The 21982-nt window shown below is 57.3% G+C and overlaps 4 protein-coding genes and 4 non-coding genes across 8 annotated transcripts; all 8 read right to left on the bottom strand.

The window, feature by feature from the left end:
• Positions 1–8: 8 nt before the first annotated feature.
• MPDU1 (mannose-P-dolichol utilization defect 1) lies at positions 9–3241 on the bottom strand. Its single transcript, XM_041772684.1, has 7 exons — positions 3088–3241; positions 2046–2111; positions 1753–1885; positions 1394–1479; positions 1154–1272; positions 872–982; positions 9–734 (listed from the first exon to the last, which is right to left on the bottom strand). Exons 1-7 carry the CDS (start codon positions 3188–3190, stop codon positions 612–614), a joined length of 741 nt encoding a protein of 246 aa, XP_041628618.1. The 5' UTR covers positions 3191–3241; the 3' UTR covers positions 9–611.
• A 1297-nt stretch (positions 3242–4538) lies between these two features.
• Positions 4539–6937, bottom strand: CD68 (CD68 molecule). The gene is made up of 6 exons (XM_041772680.1): positions 6421–6937; positions 5881–6341; positions 5618–5737; positions 5446–5518; positions 5162–5332; positions 4539–4886 (listed from the first exon to the last, which is right to left on the bottom strand). The coding sequence occupies exons 1-6, from the start codon at positions 6467–6469 to the stop codon at positions 4753–4755; spliced, it is 1008 nt and encodes a 335-aa protein (XP_041628614.1). The 5' UTR covers positions 6470–6937; the 3' UTR covers positions 4539–4752.
• A 141-nt stretch (positions 6938–7078) lies between these two features.
• Positions 7079–13103, bottom strand: EIF4A1 (eukaryotic translation initiation factor 4A1). The gene is made up of 11 exons (XM_041772679.1): positions 12995–13103; positions 11631–11679; positions 11125–11257; positions 10611–10750; positions 9398–9566; positions 8940–9049; positions 8576–8719; positions 8358–8495; positions 8171–8260; positions 7840–7919; positions 7079–7736 (listed from the first exon to the last, which is right to left on the bottom strand). The coding sequence occupies exons 1-11, from the start codon at positions 13015–13017 to the stop codon at positions 7592–7594; spliced, it is 1221 nt and encodes a 406-aa protein (XP_041628613.1). The 5' UTR covers positions 13018–13103; the 3' UTR covers positions 7079–7591.
• Positions 7989–8129, bottom strand: LOC121501066. Its single transcript, XR_005990505.1, has one exon. It is a non-coding gene; the product is annotated as a small nucleolar RNA SNORA67 (small nucleolar RNA).
• On the bottom strand, positions 9145–9282 carry LOC121501093. The gene has a single exon (XR_005990531.1). It is a non-coding gene; the product is annotated as a small nucleolar RNA SNORD10 (small nucleolar RNA).
• LOC121501081 lies at positions 10149–10293 on the bottom strand. Its single transcript, XR_005990520.1, has one exon. It is a non-coding gene; the product is annotated as a small nucleolar RNA SNORA48 (small nucleolar RNA).
• Positions 10969–11092, bottom strand: LOC121501080. Its single transcript, XR_005990519.1, has one exon. It is a non-coding gene; the product is annotated as a small nucleolar RNA SNORA48 (small nucleolar RNA).
• A 423-nt stretch (positions 13104–13526) lies between the features above and the next one.
• On the bottom strand, positions 13527–21461 carry SENP3 (SUMO specific peptidase 3). The gene is made up of 11 exons (XM_041772675.1): positions 21322–21461; positions 19736–20461; positions 18733–18972; positions 18526–18637; positions 17838–17985; positions 17661–17708; positions 16977–17054; positions 15161–15298; positions 14939–15022; positions 14767–14817; positions 13527–14334 (listed from the first exon to the last, which is right to left on the bottom strand). Exons 2-11 carry the CDS (start codon positions 20448–20450, stop codon positions 14224–14226), a joined length of 1725 nt encoding a protein of 574 aa, XP_041628609.1. The 5' UTR covers positions 20451–20461; positions 21322–21461; the 3' UTR covers positions 13527–14223.
• Between the last annotated feature and the right edge of the window lie 521 nt (positions 21462–21982).

Here is a 21982-nt window from a genome sequence, read left to right as displayed (position 1 = left end):
GAACACAGTTTTTACTATTAAACCACGTCTCAGAGTCTTTATTCCCCCATCTCTGTTCCACCCTCCCCTCGCTGCAGCAGGAACCAGCAGTCTCTGCTCCCTTCCGCCTGGACCTGCCAGAGCAGGAACCTCCTCACCCCACCCTGGGGCCCTACCTGAGTCACTCTGTCTCCTGCCCCCCCCCCCCCCCAGTACTGGGGTCCTGGAGACGTCCCAACCAGGTTCGGGGAGGGAGGCGGCCACACGCCTACCACCCGCCCCCATTCCTTCCACTGGTCAGGCCCTGGGGAAGACGGGTAGCACAGGGCAAACTCTCACCCCAGAATACCTAAGTAGCTGGGAACTGCTGCCAAAAGAGGAGTCTCCGCCAAATGATGAAACGAGTTCATCGTACACGCAGGGGACTGTGCACACTAGGTGTCAGCCTGAAAATCTCCTCCCCCCCCCCCCCCCCCCCAGGATCATGTTCCCACTAAAACCCTGGCTCACTAATTCACAATTGCAGAGGAATGAATGATAAATCCCGCCAGCTGACTGGTTTGGATGGGAAGGACCCAGAGGGCGGGTGGATGACTCGAAATGGGGAGTGTGCTATAGTAGCCAGCTCTGCCCTACTGCTTTTTCTTCTCGTGGGGAGCCTTTGCGTTCCAGTAGTACAGCAGCTGGGCGGCAATGACGCCATTGCAGAGGGAAGAGACCACGAAGGTTCCGGCCATGAGGGGGTCTCCAGTCTCCTAGGTGAGAGGCAGCCAGTGGGGGGGGGGGGGGTCACTTCCATACAGCCCAGAGTGCTCAGAGCGAGCAGCCTGAAGTCCCTGGCTGAGCCGGGACGGGATTTTAGCGCCCTCTAGAGGGGAGAAGGTGAGCTCACCTGAATGGAGGTGAAGATTCTGGCCAAGGAGCCCCCAAAGAGCAGAAAGGCTGTGATGGCTGAGAGCTGGCCTGTGTGCCCGTTCTGGTAGTTCGTTGCTGCCTGGATCAGCTGGGGAAGAAATCAAGAACCTTTGTTCTGTTATCTGAACTCTTCCATGTTCCCGTCACAGACTTCCCATTGCCCTCTGTCCAACACCCCCACACCTGGGGCTCCCACTCTGCTCCTCATCCAGTCCCCACCCCACTCCCTCTGCCCAGCATCCTTCCTTCCAGTACTCACCCGCCCCACTACAACAGCAGGCACATTGGAGGCCTGGAGCAGGGTGATTACGGCCTGAGGTGTCAGTGGTGACAGGAGCGCCAGCAGGACCAGCGCATAGCAGGCTAAGAAAGTGACACCTGGGGGCCAAGGAGGTAAGGAGCCCTGGTCAGCCTCTCCCACTCCTCTGGCTTCCCGGAGCCAAAGTTCCCCATCAGGGCCCCCAAGAGCCACACCCTGCTCTCGGGTAAACCCTGGCACCTTTCATAGTCTGTCCTCTGTAGTGCAGGACCAGGAAGCAGATGATGACTGTCTGGAACAGCAGGAACAGAGCTTCACCCCAAGAGCTGCAGAGTCAAGAGTTGGGAGGAAGAAAGGCGGGCCTAGAAAGGGGCAAGGAAAGCCTCCATGGCCCGTCCATCTGGGGACACAGTTCTCTGACGTCCTCCTCAGCCCCCACCTGTCTAGATCCCGGGCATCCCTGGGATGCTCTCCTCTCATCACGTCCACAGGTGATGGCCAGATTTCCAGAAAGGCTTAAATAAGCCCTCTCCCCTGCCTCACCCTAAATCCCACTTGCGAGCATTCACCCTTGGGGATTGAGGGTAGGCTCCCCTCACCTGAAGGGGAAGTTGTTGGTGATGCTGTAGACCATGGTCCCCGTCAGTGCCACTAGTTCTAGCATCACTGACTGAAGGCTCAGCCCTTCGGCGCTCTTGGCTTTCAGGATTTTAAACACCTGGGGCAATTTTACTAGAGAAAGGACGAGAAAGGCAGAGGTAAGGAGCCCACATCCCTTGGGAGCCCCACACAACAGCCATGGGGCAGACTGGGAAGCATGTCACCTCGACTGGTTAAGAGACCCACCCCATTTCTGGTATCTCAGCCCTCCACCTGAAGATAGGGTACATACCCAGAAGTGACCCGGCCACAATACCCAGACCCAGGCTCTTGCTGAGAAGAATCTTGAGGCAGGGGACTGAAAAGAGAAAGCGGAGTAAACACAAAAGCAGCCCCTGGAACCCAGCTCAGGGCTAAAGGCTTTTCAGGCTGCTGGGGGTTGCTGCTGCTCCCTAAGACCTGGGCAAACCCAAACAAGGAAGATCAGGGCTGTCCGATGGCAGGTGAAAAGGCCAGAGGGCCTTCCTGCCCCAAATCCTATCACTGTCAAGTGACTTTTCCAAAATAGGCGGATTTACGTCTAAACTCCTTGACTTCCGAGGCTTTCCATTGCTTCTCTACAGAAAGCTGGGCAATGCCCAGGAGACCTCCCATCCTTTCCCCTCTGAGCAACCCAGGCGCTCCACTTCGTGTGTGTTGCCTGTCCAAGGACAGGCCTCCCGCTCCCTCGTGCCCGAACTCCTGGCCCCTGCTCGGGGGCTTGCTGGGAGGCCCTGGCACACACCTCCAGCCCAGCGAGAGTCATGAATTCGACCCAGACAGGTGCACAGTGGGAGAGTGGGGGGCCGGGAAGGGACTGGGCCTGACGTCTGCGGTGGGCTTTGTGTGGACCTGCCTTGCAGACGGAGGCCGGCAGGCAAGTCATCCCAGGATTAGACCACGAGCAAATGCTGAGGGCGGAGGGCGCCTCTGCAGATGCCCCCAAGCCTAAATTCATCAGAGACTTTGGAGTAAGTGCGGGTTTGCTCAAGGTCTACGGATCTACTAAAGACCGTAGCGACCTGGTCAGATTTTAACTTCGTTTTGTGCAGTCTGAGTCTTTCCACCTTTCACGATCACCAAGAAGTAATGATGCCACCGCCCTCTCCCGGCCTCCCGCTCAAACATGGCGAGCCCCCTCTATGGACGCCAAGGCACTTCCGCCCCCCGCCGAAGGGATTTCCGCCCGGCACGGCGTGGCAGGGGTCGCCACCGTCCGGCCCGCAGTCACGCCCCCTTGATGGCCCGAGGGCGCTCGGGCAGAACTTTTGACAAAGATACCGAATAAAGCTCACCGTGAAGCAAGTCCCACTGGACGAAAATTTGGTCGTAGCATTTCTCAGGTAAGAGAAGCGGTACAAGCGCCCGTTTGAGCAGGCCGTCCTCCTCGGCCGCCATGTTGCAAAGCTAGCTTCCGCCCGTCTCTCCGGGCCGCCATGGAGCGACGCTGCGCATGCGCGCCCTGGCCTTTTCCCCCACCCCCACCGCGCCCCGCCCTCTTTTCCTCGCTCTTTCTTCACGCCACCCTACCCCGTAAAATAGGTCTCGTGCAGCGACCACGTTTCGGAAGCGCCCTGCCAGCTCGAGTCTTATGGCATGCTGAGGCGGCGCGCCTGCGCAGTTCCATTTCTCGCGCCTTTGTTTATGCTTCCAGTTCGGAGGCAACCCCGCGCCTCCTACCTCTATCCGCTCCTTCTGTGCGGCGCCATCTTGTCTTCCCCAGCCGGCTCCACCTTGTTCGAAGTTGAGAGACGAGGAGCATGGGTGTCCGCAAGGGCTTTGGGTGGGGGCGCCATGGCTCCCTATCTCCTGTTGTCTGGGCGGCTCCAGAGGGAAGGGCGCTGGCGGAAGCAGGACAGCGTGCGCCAGGCAGTCCCCCGGAGGCGCCGAACTCCACGCAGCCCCATGTTCCTCCCTCCTGGCTGTCTGCGCCCGCAGCTGCTGAGCTGGGAGGGTGAAGCAGAGGCGATGGCGGTGGGAAGGCGAGCCCCCAGGCCCAAGGGTTCTGTCCTTCTCACCCGCCGAGCACATCAGCGCCCCCCCCCCCCCCCCCCGCAAGGAAAGGCCGCTGGGGATTTGTGACCCCAGCTCCCAGCCATTCCGGTGACCGGAATCAGCAAGGTCTCACGGGCTGCCCGCCGGGTGCGGGCCACGGCTATCTGGGAGACCCTTTGGCTGTCTGGGAGACCTTTCTAGATCCTGGGCACAGGCTGCCCTGGGGGTGCCACCCACTCCCACCGCAGGGGAGGGGAGCAGGCTGGAGGCAGGCGGCTCCTGGGAGCGCCCGGGGTGATAGGGGGTGGAGGTCAGAGTCTCTGCTGCTGCTGCGGCCCACGGCAGAAATAGAAGTATCCCTGGACACGGGCATGGTGTTCGGCATGGTGTTCGTGTTGCCAAGGAGCTCCCACACAGCCTTCGGAAAGGAAGTGACCCAGGTGTGACCTTCCCCCGAACACTCCTCGGCTACTGCTATCTGCTGCACTTGTATTTGTGAAACTGGTTTGGAGGGCCTGGGGAAATGAAGCAGCCAGAGGCCCCAGAAAAAGAGGAGGAAAGGGGATGCGGCAGATTTCGACACCAGCTGTGGCAGGCTCTAGGGCACGGGGTCACAGAGCACATGAGGGTGTCCATCTCTCCTCACCCGCTTATTGTCTAGCTCCCTGAGACTCCACCATGGAAGGTGCAGAAAGGCATGTGACAAGACACAGCTTTTAGTCCTGGCAAGAAGAATGGGGAAATCCGAAGACAGTGTTTCGAGCAGGTTTTATTATGCTGGGGATGGGGGAGGAGAAATATGTCACGTTTATGACCCTTTCTCCTGCATCCCTTCAGATGGCATTAGTTCTATTTTTGTTCCAGAAGACTGAGAAGGAAGGTAACTTTGTTTCTGAGTCAGCTGGGTGATGAGAATGGCGCCCCCACCCCCAAGCTTGATACTGGTATCAAGGATGGGGACATGCTCAGAGGGGCTGGTAGGTAGGTGGGCGTCTCCTGATAATGCAGAATGTAACCAGCGCCAGGGCGAGGAGGCCGAGTGAGATCACGCCGACAATGAGGGGCAGCAGGTTGAAGTGTTCGCTGGGACAAGAGAAACCTGGCAGAAAGGGAGGGCGGGCAGGCATCAGGGTGGTGGTGGGGGGGCACAGGTGGGAGGAGGATGGGAGGAAGGCGTGGGGGGGGACATGGGGAAGTAGAGTGATGAGTGCCCTTGAAGCTCCTAGGGAAAGAGGGCAGAGTCCTGCCGAGGAAGTAGGGCAGTTGCCCTAAAGCTACAAGGCTGAGAGAGAAAAGAAAATTCAAGATCTCATAAAGGAGGCAGGGGGTTGTCAGAGCAGTGGGAGCCTTCTAGGAGGGAGGACTAGTTCTTACTTGGCCCAAAGGCCCCTGAACGGGGCAGCTGAGCAGCCTGCAGCTTCAGGTGGAGCAGGTCAAGGCGCAGAGCTGGCGTTAGAAGGATGCTTGCATTTTTGCAGCTGAAGCTCTGGCCCAGGGGGGCTTGGAGAGCTCGGAGGGATGTGTTCTGACCCGAGAACGTCCACTCTGAAAGAGCGAGGAAGGGTCAGCTCTGGAGCCTTGTCCCCGCCACCCCGATTTAGGTCCCCTTTCAGGAGCCCGGACATTCAGGACAAGCGACCCGAGGGCGGGTGACTCACGCGCCGCCTGCGGAAAGGACACGTTGTACTGCAGAGCCAGGTAGTCGAGGTAGACTGAACCCTGCTGTGGCTCCTGCGGAGGCGACCAGAAAGGCTGAGGGTGGCCGGAGCCCCCAGCACAGCAAAGGGTGGGGGGATAGGCGGACACGAGGGGGCTGGGGTGGGGAGGTACCTGTGTGAACCCGAAGCCGAGCTGCCCGAAGGGGAAGGAGAGAAGCAGATGGGGGCGGGCCCCGTCACAGCCCCCCCAGGGCTTGGTGCTGTTGGGGTTCAGCACTGAGATGCCCCAGGCCTGTAGCAGTTAAAAAGGTTTTGAAGGCCGCAGCCGCCCGGGGTTCCCTGTTTCCTCCATCCCTGCCCTGCGTGCCCCCTTCTCTCTTCTTCCTTCTTCAGTGCGGTGGGCGGCCTTACCCCCACCCCCACGGGTGGCTCTACCTGGCCTCCGGCCTGGGTTGGGTACACAACCCCGATCTGAATCCGGGCTTGGAGCCGGGCGCAGGCCTGGGAACCCGTAGTCCAAGTGTAGTCTCCTATGGCGTCCTGGGGGCCAGGGCCGGGACTGGGAGGTGGTGGCCTTGGCCCTGGCCCCGGCCGGGGGGAGCTGGTGGAGGTGCGGGGTTTGCCGGTGCCCGTGGTGCCCGTGGTGTCCGTGGTGTCCGTGGTGTTGCTTGTGCTGTTGCTCGTGGTTGGGTGAACAGTGGTGTTTCTGTGGCCTGGAGTGGTCGGGGCCTGGTGAGTGGTGGTGTTGGGCGCATGGCTGGTGGTCTCCGCGGTGGTGGTGCTGTGGCTGGTGGTCCCAGGGCTTCCTGTGCTTTCTGTAGCCGTAGGGGTCACCGTGAAGGAGGGCAGCAGGGTGGCCGACTTTTTATGGGGACAGTCGCTCCGGGTCCCCTGGGCTTGGAGCAGAGGGGAGGGCTGGTTAGCAACAAGGGGCAGTGTCCCCCTGAGCCCCTTCCCCTCGGGCCTCCCCCTTACCTGCTAGCAGCCCCACCAAGGCCCCCAAGAAAAATACGGCTGGCCTCATAACCGATCGGCCTCACCCCAGTCGGTGCAGGACAGTGTGTTCAGCACCAGCCTGTAGCCTCTGCCTTCTTTTGGAAGAGGAATTAAGCGTCTGACTTCCTGTGGCAGCCCAGTCCACCCCCAGCCTGACTCAGGCACCTCAGCCCCAGCCACCAATCACTTAGTCATTGAACCCGTCACCAAGTGAGGGGATCTGTCACCAGCCTCAATATCACAGGTAGATGCGGAGTTTGGGGACAGTTGGTCTACTTCAGCCTATGTTTGGTGGGCCTGAGGGGTTACAGAACCAGCGGGGAACAGCACCCCACCCCTTGCTTATGTCCTCCAGTTCTAGGGGTTAAGTGTTTCTATTCCCTCTTTTCCATTTGTCACTTCCTCTTGACAGAACATGTGAGGCACTTATGATGGTGCTTGCGTCCTGGCCTTAAGAGTGGGTCACTGGCCAACAAATGCTACCACTAGCGGGTCAGCAGGGAGGGGATAACAAAAAAAGGAAACCCAAAGGAAATTTGGGGGACTATGAACTGGGGGTGGAGTGGTGGCCCCAGCCAGGGAGGCCCCGGGTCACAGGTGGGAGGGAAGGGGAGGCAAGAAATGAGAAGCCCAAACAGGCAGTTTCCAAGTCATTTTATTCAGAATTTTGTGTTTGTTTTCTGAATCAATAAATACTATACAAAACAATGTAAAAATGGCTACCACTTTTTCTCCCCTGCTCCCCCCCCACCTGGGGACAATCCTCTGGGCCATTTAAACTCCGGGATTCTCCAGATTTGGTCCAGCAAATGAGGTTGAGTGACACTATGGCCCCTGGCAGCCTCTAAAGAGGCACGTGGCTGGGGTGGGAGAGAGAGCCTCTGGGGTTTGGAGGTTGACTAGGTTACGGAGATGGATTAGTGTTTTTGGGAGAAGAGACGGCGCCTGGAGCAAGAGCCTGCCCCAAAGAAAAGGGTGTCTAAAATGTTCACGTTCCTTCTTTTGCCTCAAAAAGTGACATTTATTCAAAGAAAAAAAAAAGGAAAAAATGACAAGATGTCCATCCCTTGGCTCCCTTCCCTCCCCCCTCCTGCTTTTCTGCCCCCCCCCAGACTGAGGCCAGGGTCAGGCTAGGTAGCAGGACCACCCCTCAGATGAGGTCAGCAACATTGAGGGGCATTTCCTCAATGGAGGTGTTGTAGAAAGTCTCGATGTCTCGAAGAGTCCTCTTGTCTTCTTCTGTCACCATGTTAATAGCCACACCCTTCCGGCCAAATCGTCCACCACGGCCGATTCTGGTGAGAATAAAATAGGACAGGTTCAGTCTGGCTCAGGATGGGGGCAGGACAGAGCCTGAGCTCAGGGCTGGGGGAGGGAACGTTCTAGATCTGCACTTACCTGTGGATATAGTTTTCCCTGTTGGTAGGAAGGTCATAGTTGATGACTAGAGACACCTGCTGCACGTCGATGCCTCTGGCCTGGGTCGGGAGAGGACAGGTCAGCAGGAGGAAGGGTGGGGGGCCGGTGCATGTAGCAGGGACCGCAGTGTGTGTAGGCAGCCAAAGGGAAGGCAAAGGAAACAGCAGCCCCTCTTCCCAGCACCCTGAGGCATGTCAGATTTTATTCCAAGTTGCTACTTTCCTGAGGGGGGCACAAGCAAGCCCCCTGGAGAGGGAATCAGCTTGGGTCCTCCCTTCCTCCTTCCCAGGGTTCTCCATTCCCTACTCACCAGCAAGTCAGTGGTAATCAGTACTCTGCTAGAGCCCGAGCGGAACTCCCTCATGATAACATCTCGCTCCTTCTGGTCCATGTCTCCGTGCTAGAGCAGGGACCAGAGGGGAGGGCGTGTGTCACAGGCGCACGGGCTCAGAGGCCCAGGCACACATGCACTACGGGGAACAAGGGAGAGAACGCACCATGGCAGACACGGTGAAGTCTCGGGCGTGCATCTTCTCGGTGAGCCAATCCACCTTCCTTCGGGTGTTGATGAAAATGACTGCCTGTGTGATGGTTAGAGTCTCGTACAAGTCACACAGCGTGTCCAGCTTCCACTCCTGGGAGGGGGGAAGGGAGATCAGTGAGGGGCTCTACCCAGGGACGTGCAGCCAGGCTTGCCCCCTGCACCGGGCCCTACCTCTCGCTCCACATTGATGTAGAACTGGCGGATGCCCTCGAGGGTCAACTCTTCTTTCTTGACCAGAATCCGAATGGGGTCCCTCATGAACTTCTTGGTCACCTCAAGCACGTCAGAAGGCATCGTGGCAGACAGCAAAACCACCTAATGGGAAAGAGCAGCCTTGGGGTAGGGGATCCTCCAGGCCAGCCCCCCATCCCCTAACAAGCAAGTGCCGCTTAACACAGAAGCTAAGGCGTGAAAAGGCTTAAGGCCCCCGGATTCTTTGTGGCTCCTGCGGCATGTGCTGCTGCTGTGACCCCCACCACACAGCCACCTACAAAGGAAACCTTGACCGCCCAGAGTCCGTGAACCCCTTTCTCACCTGGGTGTTGCTGTTGAGCTTTTGGAATATGTCATAGATCTGGTCCTTGAATCCACGGCTTAACATCTCATCAGCTTCGTCCAGTACAAACATCTTGATGTATTTGGGAGCTACAAGAGGAGAAAACCCCAATGGACAGTAGTGAGGGAACCAAGAAACCAGACTTCCAAGTTCCTGATTGATAACACGAAGGAACAAGAGGTCTGCTCTCAGGATACGAAGACTGATCCTTTGCCAAGACTCCCACACGAGGCCAGCTGACAGGCCAGGGAAGTAGAACACTCCCCGGGGCTGAGAACGGGGAAGCCAGGCTCAGATGACACGCATGGGCTCATCACAGAGCAACTCTTTCCCAGGTGCACGCTAGCCCGTCAGAGGGCGACACTGTGCAGAGGGCGGGGGGGGGGGGGGGGCGCGGAGGCACGAGTGGGAGGATTAAAGAGGACAGCCAGACTCACATAGGTATCTCCGGTTCAGCATGTCAAACACACGACCCGGGGTGCCCACGATGATATGAGGAGCCTCCATCTGAAGCTTCTGCACCTCAGCACGTACATTGGTCCCCCCAATGCAGGCATGGCAGGAAGCACCCATGTAATCTCCTAATGCCATGACTACCTTCTGTATCTGGACTCAGGGAAAAAAAATGTACCCAAGTATGAGCTATGATCAAGGCAGGTCCCGTTTAAAATGCTTCTGGTGAAAAAAAATAAAATAAAACGCTTCTAGTGTTCTCTCCAACTCAGACATGCACCATTAAACTCACTTTTCAGGCAAGAAACAGGCAGATACTTCGCTTAAGATCACACTGCCAGTAAGTGAGTGGCAGGCTCAGGATTTGAGCTTGGTCTGGTTCCTAAGAATACAAGGATTCACACTAACAGCCCTTTCTAAAAGCCATGACGACCCATTGATTTGATCTCACTGCAACTAGTCTTATGAATGGAAGGCCATCTACCTGTGTCCTACTGAACTCCTGTCACAGAACCTGTGCTAGGTGACATGTTCCCTCTTTTTAAAAGAGGATGTTCTGCACATACATTAAGGCCCTACTGAATTCTCCAGAACTCTTCACTTACAGTACCTTACCTCAATTCACCGATAAGCATAGAATCATCCTAAACTCTCCATAAAACTAATATCCTACTTATGAGACTAGCATTTCTGACCCTTTCTCCCCCAAGACCCAAGAAAGGTCTCATTAGAATTTTATGTGCCCTAGGCATGAAACAGCTCTGGCCACCAATCCAGGCATCAAGCTAGGATGAACACAGGACTGCCCGTCTGCTTTGCCCCTGGCTGATATAAGAGCACCACCACCACCAAGGTGTCTCTTTGCCCATTGCCAGGGGGGTTTGTTCGTAAAACAGCCACCAAACTTGCCCGGCCAGCCAGGCTCCACCTTGCAACCTTTTCATTTGACTCAGGAAATGGGTGGAGAAAATAATGCTCATTGTGTTTGGGTAGGAAAGACCTCGTAATTAATCCTAACAAGCTCTCAGACATCCGGAAGTCTTCAACTTATTTCTTTACACAGTCCTCCCCCCCCCCCCCCGCCACCATTCAGTTCTTAAATAGTGGTCCTGAGGAGCACACATCTATGCTTCTTTTAATGACCACATTTCTAAAGCAGTCCTTCAGGGGAGGGAGCAAAAAAGCCTACATGCTCACCTGCTGAGCCAACTCCCTAGTGGGTGCCAGGACCAAGGCCTGTGTAGCCTTTAGATCCAATTCAATTTGTTGCAGAATCGATATGGCAAAAGTGGCTGTTTTCCCAGTCCCAGATTGGGCTTGAGCGATCACATCATAACCTAAATAGATCAAGAAAAACAAGACCTAAGAATACACACATTTCAGGGTCATGAGATGTTCAAGACTTTACCTACAAGAAGCCAATGGAGCCATGTGCCAAGCATGACGTGCTCCACAGACTTTACCCCATCACAACATAGTGCCCACACAGGACATTAACTCATTCAGTACTGCACAAAGTTCAGAAACAGGTACCAGCAGAAATCAAACCAGCCACACATGTGGCCAGGGCATGGGCACAGACCAAAAGCCAAGCTTGGATAAACAAGGAATTGCTGGGTCCCCGACTGATAGGAGACAGGCACCACCAACCAGATGCCACTGAACCCAGTTTAGGGACAGCCCAGAACCTGTCCTGAGACAGGAGGCTTACCCTTGATACAAGGAAGAATGGCTCGCTGCTGGATGGCAGAAGGCTTCTCGAAACCATAAGCATAGATGCCACGGAGAAGGGACTCGGAGAGGTTCATGTCATCAAAGCTGTCAACAATCTCATTCCAGTTACTCTGTAGGACAGAGAAAAATCACAGTAGTCAAACGGGGGTCTGTTTTATGGCAGAACAGAGGGCACCTTGGTACCAGCCCCAGAGCTGCAGATCCCTGCACCTCTCCTCCCTCTGGGGAAGCCAGCTGGCTCTACCCGGCCTGGGCAATCAGTGAGGGCCAGTCCACTTGTGAAACCAGAGGCTAAACAGAGCAGGAGAGACCAGACTCCTCCGGCAAACTGGTTCGTACAACCCAGGACGCAAATACTTTAAACCAATCATCAAACAGGAATCAGAATTGAGGACAGGAACCACCCCTCCCGATGTCAGGGGAGGCTGCTACAGACTCTCTTTTCCAGAGAGGGGGAACAATGGCTCAGGGCTCCGGGCTCACCTCGATGACGCCTTCGGGCTCCATCCCATCAGGGCCATTGTCTCTGGATCTGTTGGTGGAAAGCAGATCGACGCCAACTGAGAAGAGTTAGAAATCCGCGCGCCTGGCTCTCCCCAGCAAGCGGCCCCGCCCGTGCCATCAGCCTCCACTCCCCGAGGACACAAGCCCTTCCTCCTCCACCGAGTCGGGCCCCGGCCCCCGCAGGCCTCAGGGAACGCCGCCGCGCCCCCCGGGACTCCGAGGGGGTCCGCGCCCCACGCCCACGTGTCCCGGGCCGGCCGGAGCGAGTGCGCCTCCCCCCGCGGCCCCGGCGCGCCGGAAGTCCCGCCCCTTGCCTCCCGGCTGCGAGAGGACATCCCCTTCCCCCACGTCACTCCGCCCGCGCCCTCCCCCACCCCTCCAGCCCATCTCCCCCCCTCGCGGTGCCCGGATGTGGGAGGCCGCGGGCGGTGGCGGCCTCGCGCACAATGAGCCCCAGCCGAGCTAGCGAAGGGGGAGATTGCACAACACTCAGCAGCGAAGCGGGCTGGGGGAGGGGAGCCCCTCGGGCCGCCATGTGCTCGCTCCCTCGACCACCCGGCGGCGTCTCCCCCCGCCACGGAACAATCCACAGCCCGCCCGCCCCCGTCGCGAAATGGCGTCGCCCTCCCATACCTCAGGCCGCTCACCCCTGAAGGAAAGTGGACCTGCCCATCCGCAGTTTGCCAATTGCCCGGCTTGTGCGGCAAAATGGACCCGCCCGCCCGGCGCCGGGTGGGCTCCCGGTGCCTCACGCGGCCGCTCCTCGGGGTCAGGCTCGGTCCTGGCCGTCAAGAAAACCAGCACACTGAACGGCCGGCTTCTCCCGCCCCGACCCGGCTCTCCGCGCGACCGAGCGCCCGGCTCAGAGGACCCGGGCGCCCCCCGCTCCAGCGAGTGGTCCCGTCAGAATCTCCCAGAACCCCGAGCGCGCGCGAGTGCTCCCTCGCCAAAGAGGCGTCCGGACCCGCCGGCCCGGGCCACGCGCGCTGCTAGCCGCCGCCGCCGCCGCCGCCGCCGCCGTCGTCCCCCGCGCCGGGTCGCGACCCCCGCCTGGCGCTCGCGCCGGGGCCTCGTGCACCGCGTCGGGGACAGAGGCCTCCGGGCAGGCCTCGCACGCCGGTCCCCGAGGGCCGGACCTCCCTCGCCCGCCTTCCCAACCAGACCCGGCCCAGCCCCCTCGCTCCCCCCCCAGGACCGGGCCTCCCGGCGTAAGGCCGCCCCGCACAACCCCGGGAGGGGGAGGCCCGGGGTGGTGGGCCTCGGCTCCCCCCACCCCCCACGGGGCCCTCGAAAAGGAGCAGCTGGGTGAGTAGCCTCGATCTCTTGCAATAAAGATTTCTTACCGAGAATCCTGACTCGCAGACATGATCCTTAGAAACTAGGGCGGAGTGCCCGCCTATCGACAACTTATAGAGCGCCCGACCCCGCCCCAGCCATCGCATTGGCTTGGCCGCCTCGGCCCCGCCGCCGGCGCTCAGCGACTCGGCGTGACGTTAGTTCGCCGGCACCCCGGCACGCCGCCACCATTGGACAAGCTGAACGCCTATCAAGATGAGGACCCGCCCCTGCAGCCCCATTGGCTATGCGGCCCGCCTTTCTCGCCGGTGCGGAAGTGACATACGGGAGTCAGGCCTCGAGGCCCGGCAGCCATCTTGGGGCCCAGCGCCCCTACACGTGCGGAGGCGAGAGCGCCAGGGTCATGTGCTCCGGCGGGCCCTATCGCGCGCGAGGGGCGAGGTCTCAGCCTCCAGGGACTTCCGGGCTCCCGGGACCGCCGCTTCCCTTGGCCTCCGCTCCAGGTGCGCACCGGACCCGCACCTTAGTCGTTCGTGTTGTGCGGCAAAGGTAGACGGACTCCGCCCCGAGCCGTCGCGAGCGTGCGGCGCCGGTGGAAGCCGAAGGCGTGCCCCCTGTCACGGGCAGGGGCGGGGCGGGGGCGCCTCCGGGCACTTGTGGGTGCTAACCCGAAGTTCCCTTACCTCTGAGCCCCAGCTTTCCTGCGGTGGGGGCTGAGGGTGGGGTCCGGGGATGACTGGTCCCGGGGGAGAGGGGGAGGACCCGTGGTCTCAACACCTATGACAGTGTGGCCAACAGTGACTGCTGAGCCCGAGCCTGACAGAAGGAAGACCAGCACTGTGTATCTCCAAAGGATCCTTTATTGACCAGAACAGGACCGTGGCATTTATATATATATATATAAAAAAAAGTTTGAAGATCTGGCAGGCAGTAATCCCTTTGCCCGCCCACCACCCCCAGCACAAGATTTTCCTGCCCCCGCCCCTGCACACAAAAGGGGGATGACTGCCCCACCCAGGCCGCAAGGCGACGCTCCGCCCCAGCAGAGGGGGGAAAGGGGGCTGTTCCGTGGCCACCCCCTCAACATCGGAAATCAACAAGTATTCTCTCAAAGAAAAAAAATAACAGAAATCAATTAAACATTTAAATATGAAAAACCAAAGGGAATCGGGTAGGGAGAGGCAAGAGAGGAAAGGAACTGGAGTTTCAGGGGAAGAAGGGTGCCCCATGTCCCCATGCCCATTAATGAATGGGCTTGAGGCCTGGGATACGAGGCTCACACAGTGAGTTTGCAGTGACACAGCTCCTTGTAGATCTGCCGACGAAGTTTGGGCATGTCCTGCTGGGTGAAGCTGAATGGCTGAGACAGGGCCAGGTGCTTGCAGTACTGGGTGTTAACAAAGCAGGCCATGAGAACCACCTACTGAGCATCCCCCCAGGTCAGGACCTGTGCTGTGCTGCACAGGAGCCAGATCCACCTAACCAAACCTTTCACAGAACATCCACGTTTCACACACAAAGCCAACATCCCATAGCCTGGGGCTCAAAGCCTGACTCTAGAGTCATTGTTCTCGGTACCTGAAGAAAATGCTTTGCACTGGGGGTTGGGAAGCAACTGTACCAGGGTCAGAGACCAAGGACCAAGAGACCCAAGCCAAGTGTGGGCCCGGGGAAGCCGGGAGACCAAGGGGATCCAAGTTTCTGCACACTAACACCTAAGGTTCCTCTCTGCTCCACAAGTGCCTGTGAGCCAAACCAGAGAGGTGGAACAGCCTCCCACCTCCTTACCAAACCTTTAACCCCACCGATCTCTGCTTACCTGTAACACAAAGGCACCACAGTCACTGTCATTATTCTGCCTGGCCACATTCTAGAGAATAAAAATGAAGTCCTTCACCTGGACGCTCCTCGGGGTGTGGCTTCCACTTCTTCCTCCTACCGCTCCTCTATCACCACCATCACCACCTGTACCCCTCCCTCCAGACACTTACCATTTTGAAGTAACCTTTCCAGCCCTGGTGGAAATCCAGCCGGTCTTTCTTCACTGCCTCTGCCTGTAGGTACTTGGCAATATGCTATGGAGACAGGAAAAGGAGGAAGTGATGCCTCGGTTTCCCAAGTGAACCTAGGGTATAGTGGCCCCAGGCACCAGGCCCGCCCTTCTGCCCACGATGCCTTGCCACTGGATTCTTCCCCCGCCTTCCCTCTCAAACCTTAGGGCAGCGGCGGTTTAGGGTGCGCTGCGAGTCAAAGTAAGTGATGGTGCGTCGCCTCACGTCAACAGAGATGAGGGACCAGTGCACCTCCAGGTGGATGGGGATTAGCAGGAGCTCCTTATTGAAGATGTCCACCTAAGGAGGGTGGTGTCAGAGGTCAGGTTGGACAGCAGGAGCCACCTGCCCATTGCCGCGAGGGTCCTAAAGAGTGGAGGCGGAGACAAGGAGCCCAGTGGGCAAGCACACAGCTGAGCCCCTCCACTGTGAGGTGAAGTTCAGCATGTGCAGATTCCAGGGGTGAGGGAAGAAGGCAGGTCAGAAGACCTACTGTCACAACACACCTGAGACCCCAGGATGGCCAGGTACTTTCTTTCCATACATTAAAGGCACGAGTACTTAATAGCTAAAAACCCAGGCTCAGGATTCTGGAGCCAGCCCACCGGGGTTTAAACCCAGCTCCTCCATTTCCTAGCTTGTGACCACAGGTGAGCTACGGAATGGCTCTCCGTGCCACCGTCCTCTTAGATGTAAGAGGCTGCGAATAACAGTGCCTATCTCACTTGTTACCAGAGTTAAATTAGTTCCTGTCCATGATACGTTAACAGCACCGCACAGGACCTAGTAAGAGGTCGGCCCGTTACCACGACCACCCTGTGAGGGAGTTCTCAGTCAGCCTAATGATGGAACTGCAGCCTGGGAAAGTAGGGCACCTTGCTGACGGGCACAGGAGAAAGGACACAGGGGACACAGGCCACGTTCTTTCCACTGTGTCATCCCACCCATACTAGGAGAAGCGGGCCTGCCAGGTCACTGCAGGTGTAAGCCCCTGAACCCGGGGACAGAAACTAAAATGCCAGAGCCAGTCCCGCTTCACTCTAGACAAATTTTTTCGCTTTTGGCGGGAGGGCAGGGACCCCAACTAGAGGGGAGAAAAGATACCCACCCCCACCCCATCACCAAACGCGTTCCCTCATTTTCCCCAGTAACTTCTGCCACTAACCCAGGCCTCCCCAATTCCTAGCTCTTCTTCATTCCCACATCCAACCCATCTGAAAATACCATGGTTCTACTTACAAAACCTATCCTAGAGAAAGCCACTTCCATTTCTTCACTCAGCGCCCTGCTCCAGGCTTCTGTGCTCCCCTCCCTGGCCAGTCTGCCTGCTTCTACTCTTCCCCCCACTTCCAGTCTACATGAAGCAGGAGTTGAAAACATGAGGGACTTCCCAGGCTCCTTAAAACTTTTCAGTGGCTTCTCCATGCACATCAAGAAAGATCCACCCTCCTCCGCCTCTCCTCCATGCCTTACCGGATCAACTCTGACTGAATTTCTTACTGCACTCCCTCCACTCAGATGCTCCCACTATACAGGACACCCACATGGGCCTTCAGTGCCTCAAATGCTCATTCTCCCTCTGGGTCCCATGTACTTGCTACTCCTTTGCCTAGACCACTCCTCCCCCAGATCTGCAGGGCCAGCTCCTTGGCCTTCAAACCTCAGAGAGGAGAGGCCTCCCCAAACCGCCCAATCTAAAGGGCCTAGCTCCCGAGCTACTGCATTACCCTTTCAGGTGATTCACAGCACTTAGCACTAGCTGAAATTTAAGCTGTTTATTTACCCTTAACTCCATAAAGGCAAGTTTTCCTTACTCAACACTGAATCCCTTGTGCCTATGACTACCTCACACATACCAGAGCCTTATTAATACTTGAAAGACTGAGTGAGCAGACTTTGAGGAAGGGCTCCTAGAGAACAGAACTCTAATCCTCTACAGGCAAGGTGTCACACCAGCGTATATGAATTGATAACTCACGTTTTTGGTCCACCTTTTCACCCCATCATAACCCTTGGTGCGGAGTTTATCATAGAAGAAACTGTTGAAGAAATGCACCTGTGCCAATGATACAAAAGACCTGGATGGAACTGAAAGAGATCAGGCCCCCTTGCCAGGTCCCCTCCACCCTGGCCGCTTCCTTTCATTAGGGCTCCAAGGGCCAGTTTCAACAACCTGCACTCCAACTCACTGAGGGTAAAAAACCAAAGCCTTTTTAATCTTATCTTACTGCTTCCCATTCCAATTTGTGGAGTTAGCCACAGGGAAAAACACTACACTGGGGAAAAAGAATCGGTAAGTTCAGGACCAAGATTACAAATTTGAGGAGCGCCTGGGTGACTCAGTTGAGTGTCTGACTCTTGGTTTTGGCTGGTGTTGTGATCTCGGGATTGAGAGCTCAAGCCCCTCGTTGGGCTCTGCACTCAGCAGGGAATCTGCTGGAGATTTCCTGCCTTCCCCCCCACCCTCCCTCCCTTCCTTCCTTTCTCTCTCAAATAAACAAAGCTTTAAAAAAGAAAGATTACAGATTTAACTGACTGCCTTCTACCACCTCTCCCCCAAAACAAAGATCCTCTTTATGGATGAAGAGATAAAGGGGACTGAAAAAGTGGCTCCGAACTGCAGAAGGGCTTCTGGGGACTGAGGTACCTGGTTTGGGCCTACCTTTTCAGGGACCGTGTCCATGACCAGGTCTCCATACATGTTCATCACCTGGGGAGAAAATGGGAGGCAACTTGCCATGGAGAGTGCAGCATAGGTATAGGGCTCCCCCAAACAGAGGGCCCCAGACACCCTGCTCCCTAAATCCCCTTTTGGGCCCATTTCTCCACTACTCCTCACCTGGTCATTGAGCCAGTTCTGTCCATACAAGGTCCCCAGGTCATCCATGGTCAGTACATGCCGCTTATAGGCCACTCGGAAACCCCTCACCATGGCATTGCCTGGCATCCGCTGGTACGACTGGATCAGCTGCAGCACCAGGCCCTTCCTGAGTAGGCCAAGGGTGGAGTCACACAAGAGACAAGGGGGCTAGAGCATACAGAAGTACTTTTCTACTGTCCAGAATAAGAACCTAAACTAAGTTCTTATTCTTAAGAATAAGGGGGCACCTGGGTGGGGATACCTGGGTGGCCCAGTCGGTTAAACATCCGATTCCTGATCTCAGCTCAGGTATTGATCTCAAGGTCGTGAGTTCAAGCCCTGTGTTGGGCTTCACACTGGGTGTGGAACCCACTTCAAACAAAAACTAATCCTTTCTTTGGGCCACACATCCTTTTGAGGACCTGCTAAAGGCCTAGTCTCCAGAGAGGCACAGGAGTATCAGGTATACATAATATTGCAGGATCTCAGGTAAAGACTCCACCCCAGTCAGTTTACAGGGGCATGGCACTCTGCCTACAGGTTCCTCCCCTTCTGTTCTACCTTCCTCCGTCTGCCAAGTACATCCCTATGGGAGAAAAGGCAGCAGCAACCTCTCCCTATTCTCAGGGCCCAGCCCTCTTCTGACGACATCTCTTTCATGCCTCACCTGGAAGGTGTAGAGAACTCCTGCTGAAAAATGTCCTCCAATTTCTCTACCACCTCATCAGTGCTAAGAGGGATGAGGCTGCCATAAGTTTGAAGGAATTCATCCAAGATGCCTGAGTGGAAGGAAAGAGGAGAGGCGTGAGGCCTCCAGATTCCAACTTAGGAGGTGGCTACTAAGCAAGAGACTGGGTCCTCTAGGGTCCCTTACTCTGTACGCAGGTCACATGCTCCTCCCGCAGGGGGCTGTGCTGGCCAGCCTTTTCCCCAGGCCGCTCCACCTCTTCTGCAGCACTCAGATCTGAGCCCTGAAAGAGTTCCTGGGCCACATGGTCCCCGATGCTACACACGTTGCTGATGAGGATGCTGGCATCAGGGGGTGCCAGACCTCGTTCCCCTTCTGGCCCGGGGGGTCCCCCAAAGCCATTGGGAAGAGTACAAGAGAGGAGGCCTGTAGGACGGGGAAACAGGATGGAGATGAGAAATTGGCTCAGATCAAAGAACAGTGGGTTAAGATTAAGTGACGCACACAAATTATAAAACCACGAGGATGAACTGAAACGTATCTACCCATATAAACCCTAAGGATGAAATGAGCATGTCTGAGAAGTTATAAAGAAACAGAAAAGAAAAAGTACTACTCATAACACAAAAGCAAGACAAGACGAAGGAGATAAACTTCAGAGATATCTATCACCATTATTAACCTGGCATCTAGTATAGGACCCTACAAACGCTCAATTAATAAAAACACACCCCGAAATTGTTTGGTTGAGAATCCCTAAAAGAAACATTCTGAGTGAGAATGGCACACAGAACAAGACAGGCGATGTAGTCCACTAGTCAGAGAAATCTCATCCCACCACAAGGAGAATGGCACCCTTTGCAGACACACATGCAAGGGTCCCCTTTATTCTCAAAGGGCAAATGAGGAATTTTAAGTATCTAAAACTGTCCTGACTTTTGTAAACCACGTCTCCCTTTCTGATCTATACACAGGACACCAACTTAGAGACTCTGTATTCCAGCTTTGACCATCTCCCCAGACTTAGTTGCTGCTCAAAGAGGCGCTTAAGATATCTCACAGATATTCCGGACTCACTCACTCTGCCATCCTACTAGCCTTCGGCCCAGCTGTCACCACAGCCAGAAGCTCCTGATCCTCCAGGATCTGAACCCGCCCTACCCTCTCCCTCCACCCATTCCCACCTTACCAGAGTCAGGATCCAGAGGAGACTTTGGAGGCCACCTTAATCCATCTTCCTCCACTGGGGGCCCAGAGGACATTGGTGGAGACCCTCTCACCCCATCCTCAGCCATGAGAGCACCTAGCAGACCCAGCCGGGGTGGAGGTGGCCCCCGAGGGGAGTCAAAACGACAGCAGGGAGATGGCACCTGTGGTGTCGCACCCCCTTCCTGGGGTGAAAGATGGTTCTTGGGGTGTGTGAGGCTCCGCCGCCGGCCCCGGTGGCGCCCCCAAAGCTTCCAGTGGAATGTCAGCGAGGTGCTTTTTGAGTAGAACAGCATCCGGAAAGCTCTCTTGGCTCTGCGGCGGCGCTGTGAGCAGGTTTTTCGATGAGTAGGGCGGGGAGGGCGAGGTCGCTGGGAGGCCCCCAGCTGACCCCATCTTGGGGGCAGCCTCCAAGCTGCCACTTCCTCTTCCTCATCTTCGTCCTCATCTTCCTCCTCTTCTTCCTCCTCTTCACTAGCTGAGGCATCAAAAGAGGGCCGAGGGACAGGGAGGCGTCTGGCTGGCGCTGTGGTCCCTGACCCAGGATCTGGCCCAAACCCTCCACCTGATTTGAGTCGGGGCTTGGGGGGTGGGGGCCAACGAATACGCTCCCGTCTGGGACTTGAGTAAGCTGGGGCTATGCCAGGTCCAGGAGGCTCAGGCCCCCAAGACCCGGACCCTTGTATAGTCTCTTTCATCTTCCAGTAGCCTGTAAAACAATGGTCAGTGTCAGAATCCAAACATCCTATACCCCAGATCTTGCTTCTCTTCCTCAGCATGCCTTCTCTGGAATCAGATGCAAATAATCTAAGGAGAGAGGGCAAAACGCAAAACTACTGACTGCTGACATTTCCGGTTAACACGGTTCACAAGGGGCCCTTTAGAGCCTGTGCCATCATCTCTCCTCTGACCAGACAGAAGCAAGGGAGACTGGCTAAGCAGCAGACCTCCGGGATCTTATTTCTCAAATCCCCAGGTTAAACCCAGTATTCTCAGGCTCTGCTTCTCTATTTTACTGCCAGGAGTATCCTAATTGAGAACCTAACGAGGGACGTGGCTCAGCACGAGAATGCTGACATGACACGGAGACAGCTGAGGAGAACACAACTTCCACAAGGAAACCGCGGTCCAGAGTGGGAAGAGAGTTCTCTACCACCCTGGAATGAATGGGGGGCTGGGGTGGGCAGGGTACGGGCATGCTCAGGTCGTCTCGGGAGGTCTCGGGGGGAACGGGGATCCCAGGGCTACGGTTCAGGGAGTAAAATCCAATGAAAACGGAAGAATGTTAAAGGAAACTGAAAGAGAACCCAACCGGTGCTCAGACAGCGGGATCACGGCGCTGGGACAGAACTGAGCGCGTGAGCCAGGCTGGCCCAGCCCCCTCTCCTGGTTCCCGGGGGCCAGAATGCGTCCCATACCGGTTTGGTCCTACAGGCTCAGGGCAGTTCGGCGCCCGAGGGCCTTAAGAAGCCCCTTCAAGGGCCTCCTGGGCCCCCGTTAGGTAGGAATGAGGTCCAGGATTGGGAGAGGCCGCATCAGGGCTGGGGGAAGGGTAGGGGGCGTCCTCACCGGGAGCGGGGAAGCCGGGCGGACGGGCCCGAGGGCGGGCGTCTCCGGCCTCAGGCTTCCCGGCTCATCTCTCCGGCGACGGCGGCGGCCCCGCCACTCCTGCTGTCTTCAGGCGCAGCCCTCTCAATTCAGGATTCCAACGCTTCTGGGCCGCGCGCCGCGCCGCCGAGCCGCCCCGCCGCGGCCGCCTCTCGCTCTGCTCCAGCCTCCACCTCCACCACCTCCCCCTCCTCCCCCTGCTCCTCCTTCCCCTCCCGCGAGCCCCAGGCCCACCGGCGCTGGCGGCGCACGACTTGTACGTCACACCCGGCAAACAGCGCCGGCGCGGCCAGCACGCACCTAGTCCCGCCTACCCGGGAGCGCAGACGCCGCGGGACGGTCCCGCCCCCCGAGCCCTGCGCCCGGCTGCGCCTGCGCACGCTAGCTGCTTGGGGCCGCGCGCGGCGGTCCCACCGCTATCCCGCCTGCGCGTGCGTGCTGTCCGCTGCTGCGTGTCCCGCCGGGGAGCGCTCCTAGGGGCTTGCGGGCCCGGACCCCGGGGCGGCGGGACCTGGGTCCCCCGGGGGCGCGGGCGGGGTGGGGGGAGGGCAGTGAGGGCACTGGGAGCCGTTTATTCTCTTTTATTGAAGTCTAAGCGGGTCTTGAGCGGAAAGAAGAGCCC

Source organism: Vulpes lagopus, chromosome 10, assembly GCF_018345385.1.
Source record: "Vulpes lagopus strain Blue_001 chromosome 10, ASM1834538v1, whole genome shotgun sequence".
In the NCBI taxonomy this organism is placed as follows: domain Eukaryota; kingdom Metazoa; phylum Chordata; class Mammalia; order Carnivora; family Canidae; genus Vulpes; species Vulpes lagopus.
The sequence above is the reverse complement of the archived record's forward strand: the minus strand, read 5'-3'. Positions and strand labels throughout refer to the sequence as shown.

What these genes read in the sequence shown, in the direction of transcription:
- MPDU1 (XM_041772684.1), bottom strand. Translation starts at nt 3,190, where the DNA reads ATGGCGGCCGAGGAGGACGGCCTGCTCAAACGGGCGCTTGTACCGCTT. An exon ending in CCAGTGGGACTTGCTTCACG is followed by an intron (nt 2,112 to 3,087) that starts GTGAGCTTTATT and finishes TTCTCTTTTCAG; the next exon opens with TCCCCTGCCTCAAGATTCTT. An exon ending in CTGCTGTTGTAGTGGGGCGG is followed by an intron (nt 983 to 1,153) that starts GTGAGTACTGGA and finishes TTTCTTCCCCAG; the next exon opens with CTGATCCAGGCAGCAACGAA.
- CD68 (XM_041772680.1), bottom strand. Translation starts at nt 6,469, where the DNA reads ATGAGGCCAGCCGTATTTTTCTTGGGGGCCTTGGTGGGGCTGCTAGCA. An exon ending in TCGGCTTCGGGTTCACACAG is followed by an intron (nt 5,519 to 5,617) that starts GTACCTCCCCAC and finishes TCGCCTCCGCAG; the next exon opens with GAGCCACAGCAGGGTTCAGT. An exon ending in GTCCTTTCCGCAGGCGGCGC is followed by an intron (nt 5,333 to 5,445) that starts GTGAGTCACCCG and finishes TCGCTCTTTCAG; the next exon opens with AGTGGACGTTCTCGGGTCAG.
- EIF4A1 (XM_041772679.1), bottom strand. Translation starts at nt 13,017, where the DNA reads ATGTCTGCGAGTCAGGATTCTCG. An exon ending in TCTGCGAGTCAGGATTCTCG is followed by an intron (nt 11,680 to 12,994) that starts GTAAGAAATCTT and finishes TTCCACCAACAG; the next exon opens with ATCCAGAGACAATGGCCCTG. An exon ending in AGGGAAAACTATATCCACAG is followed by an intron (nt 7,737 to 7,839) that starts GTAAGTGCAGAT and finishes TATTCTCACCAG; the next exon opens with AATCGGCCGTGGTGGACGAT.
- SENP3 (XM_041772675.1), bottom strand. Translation starts at nt 20,450, where the DNA reads ATGAAAGAGACTATACAAGGGTCCGGGTCTTGGGGGCCTGAGCCTCCT. An exon ending in TAAACCGCCGCTGCCCTAAG is followed by an intron (nt 15,023 to 15,160) that starts GTTTGAGAGGGA and finishes CTGTCTCCATAG; the next exon opens with CATATTGCCAAGTACCTACA. An exon ending in GGAAAGGTTACTTCAAAATG is followed by an intron (nt 14,818 to 14,938) that starts GTAAGTGTCTGG and finishes TTTATTCTCTAG; the next exon opens with AATGTGGCCAGGCAGAATAA.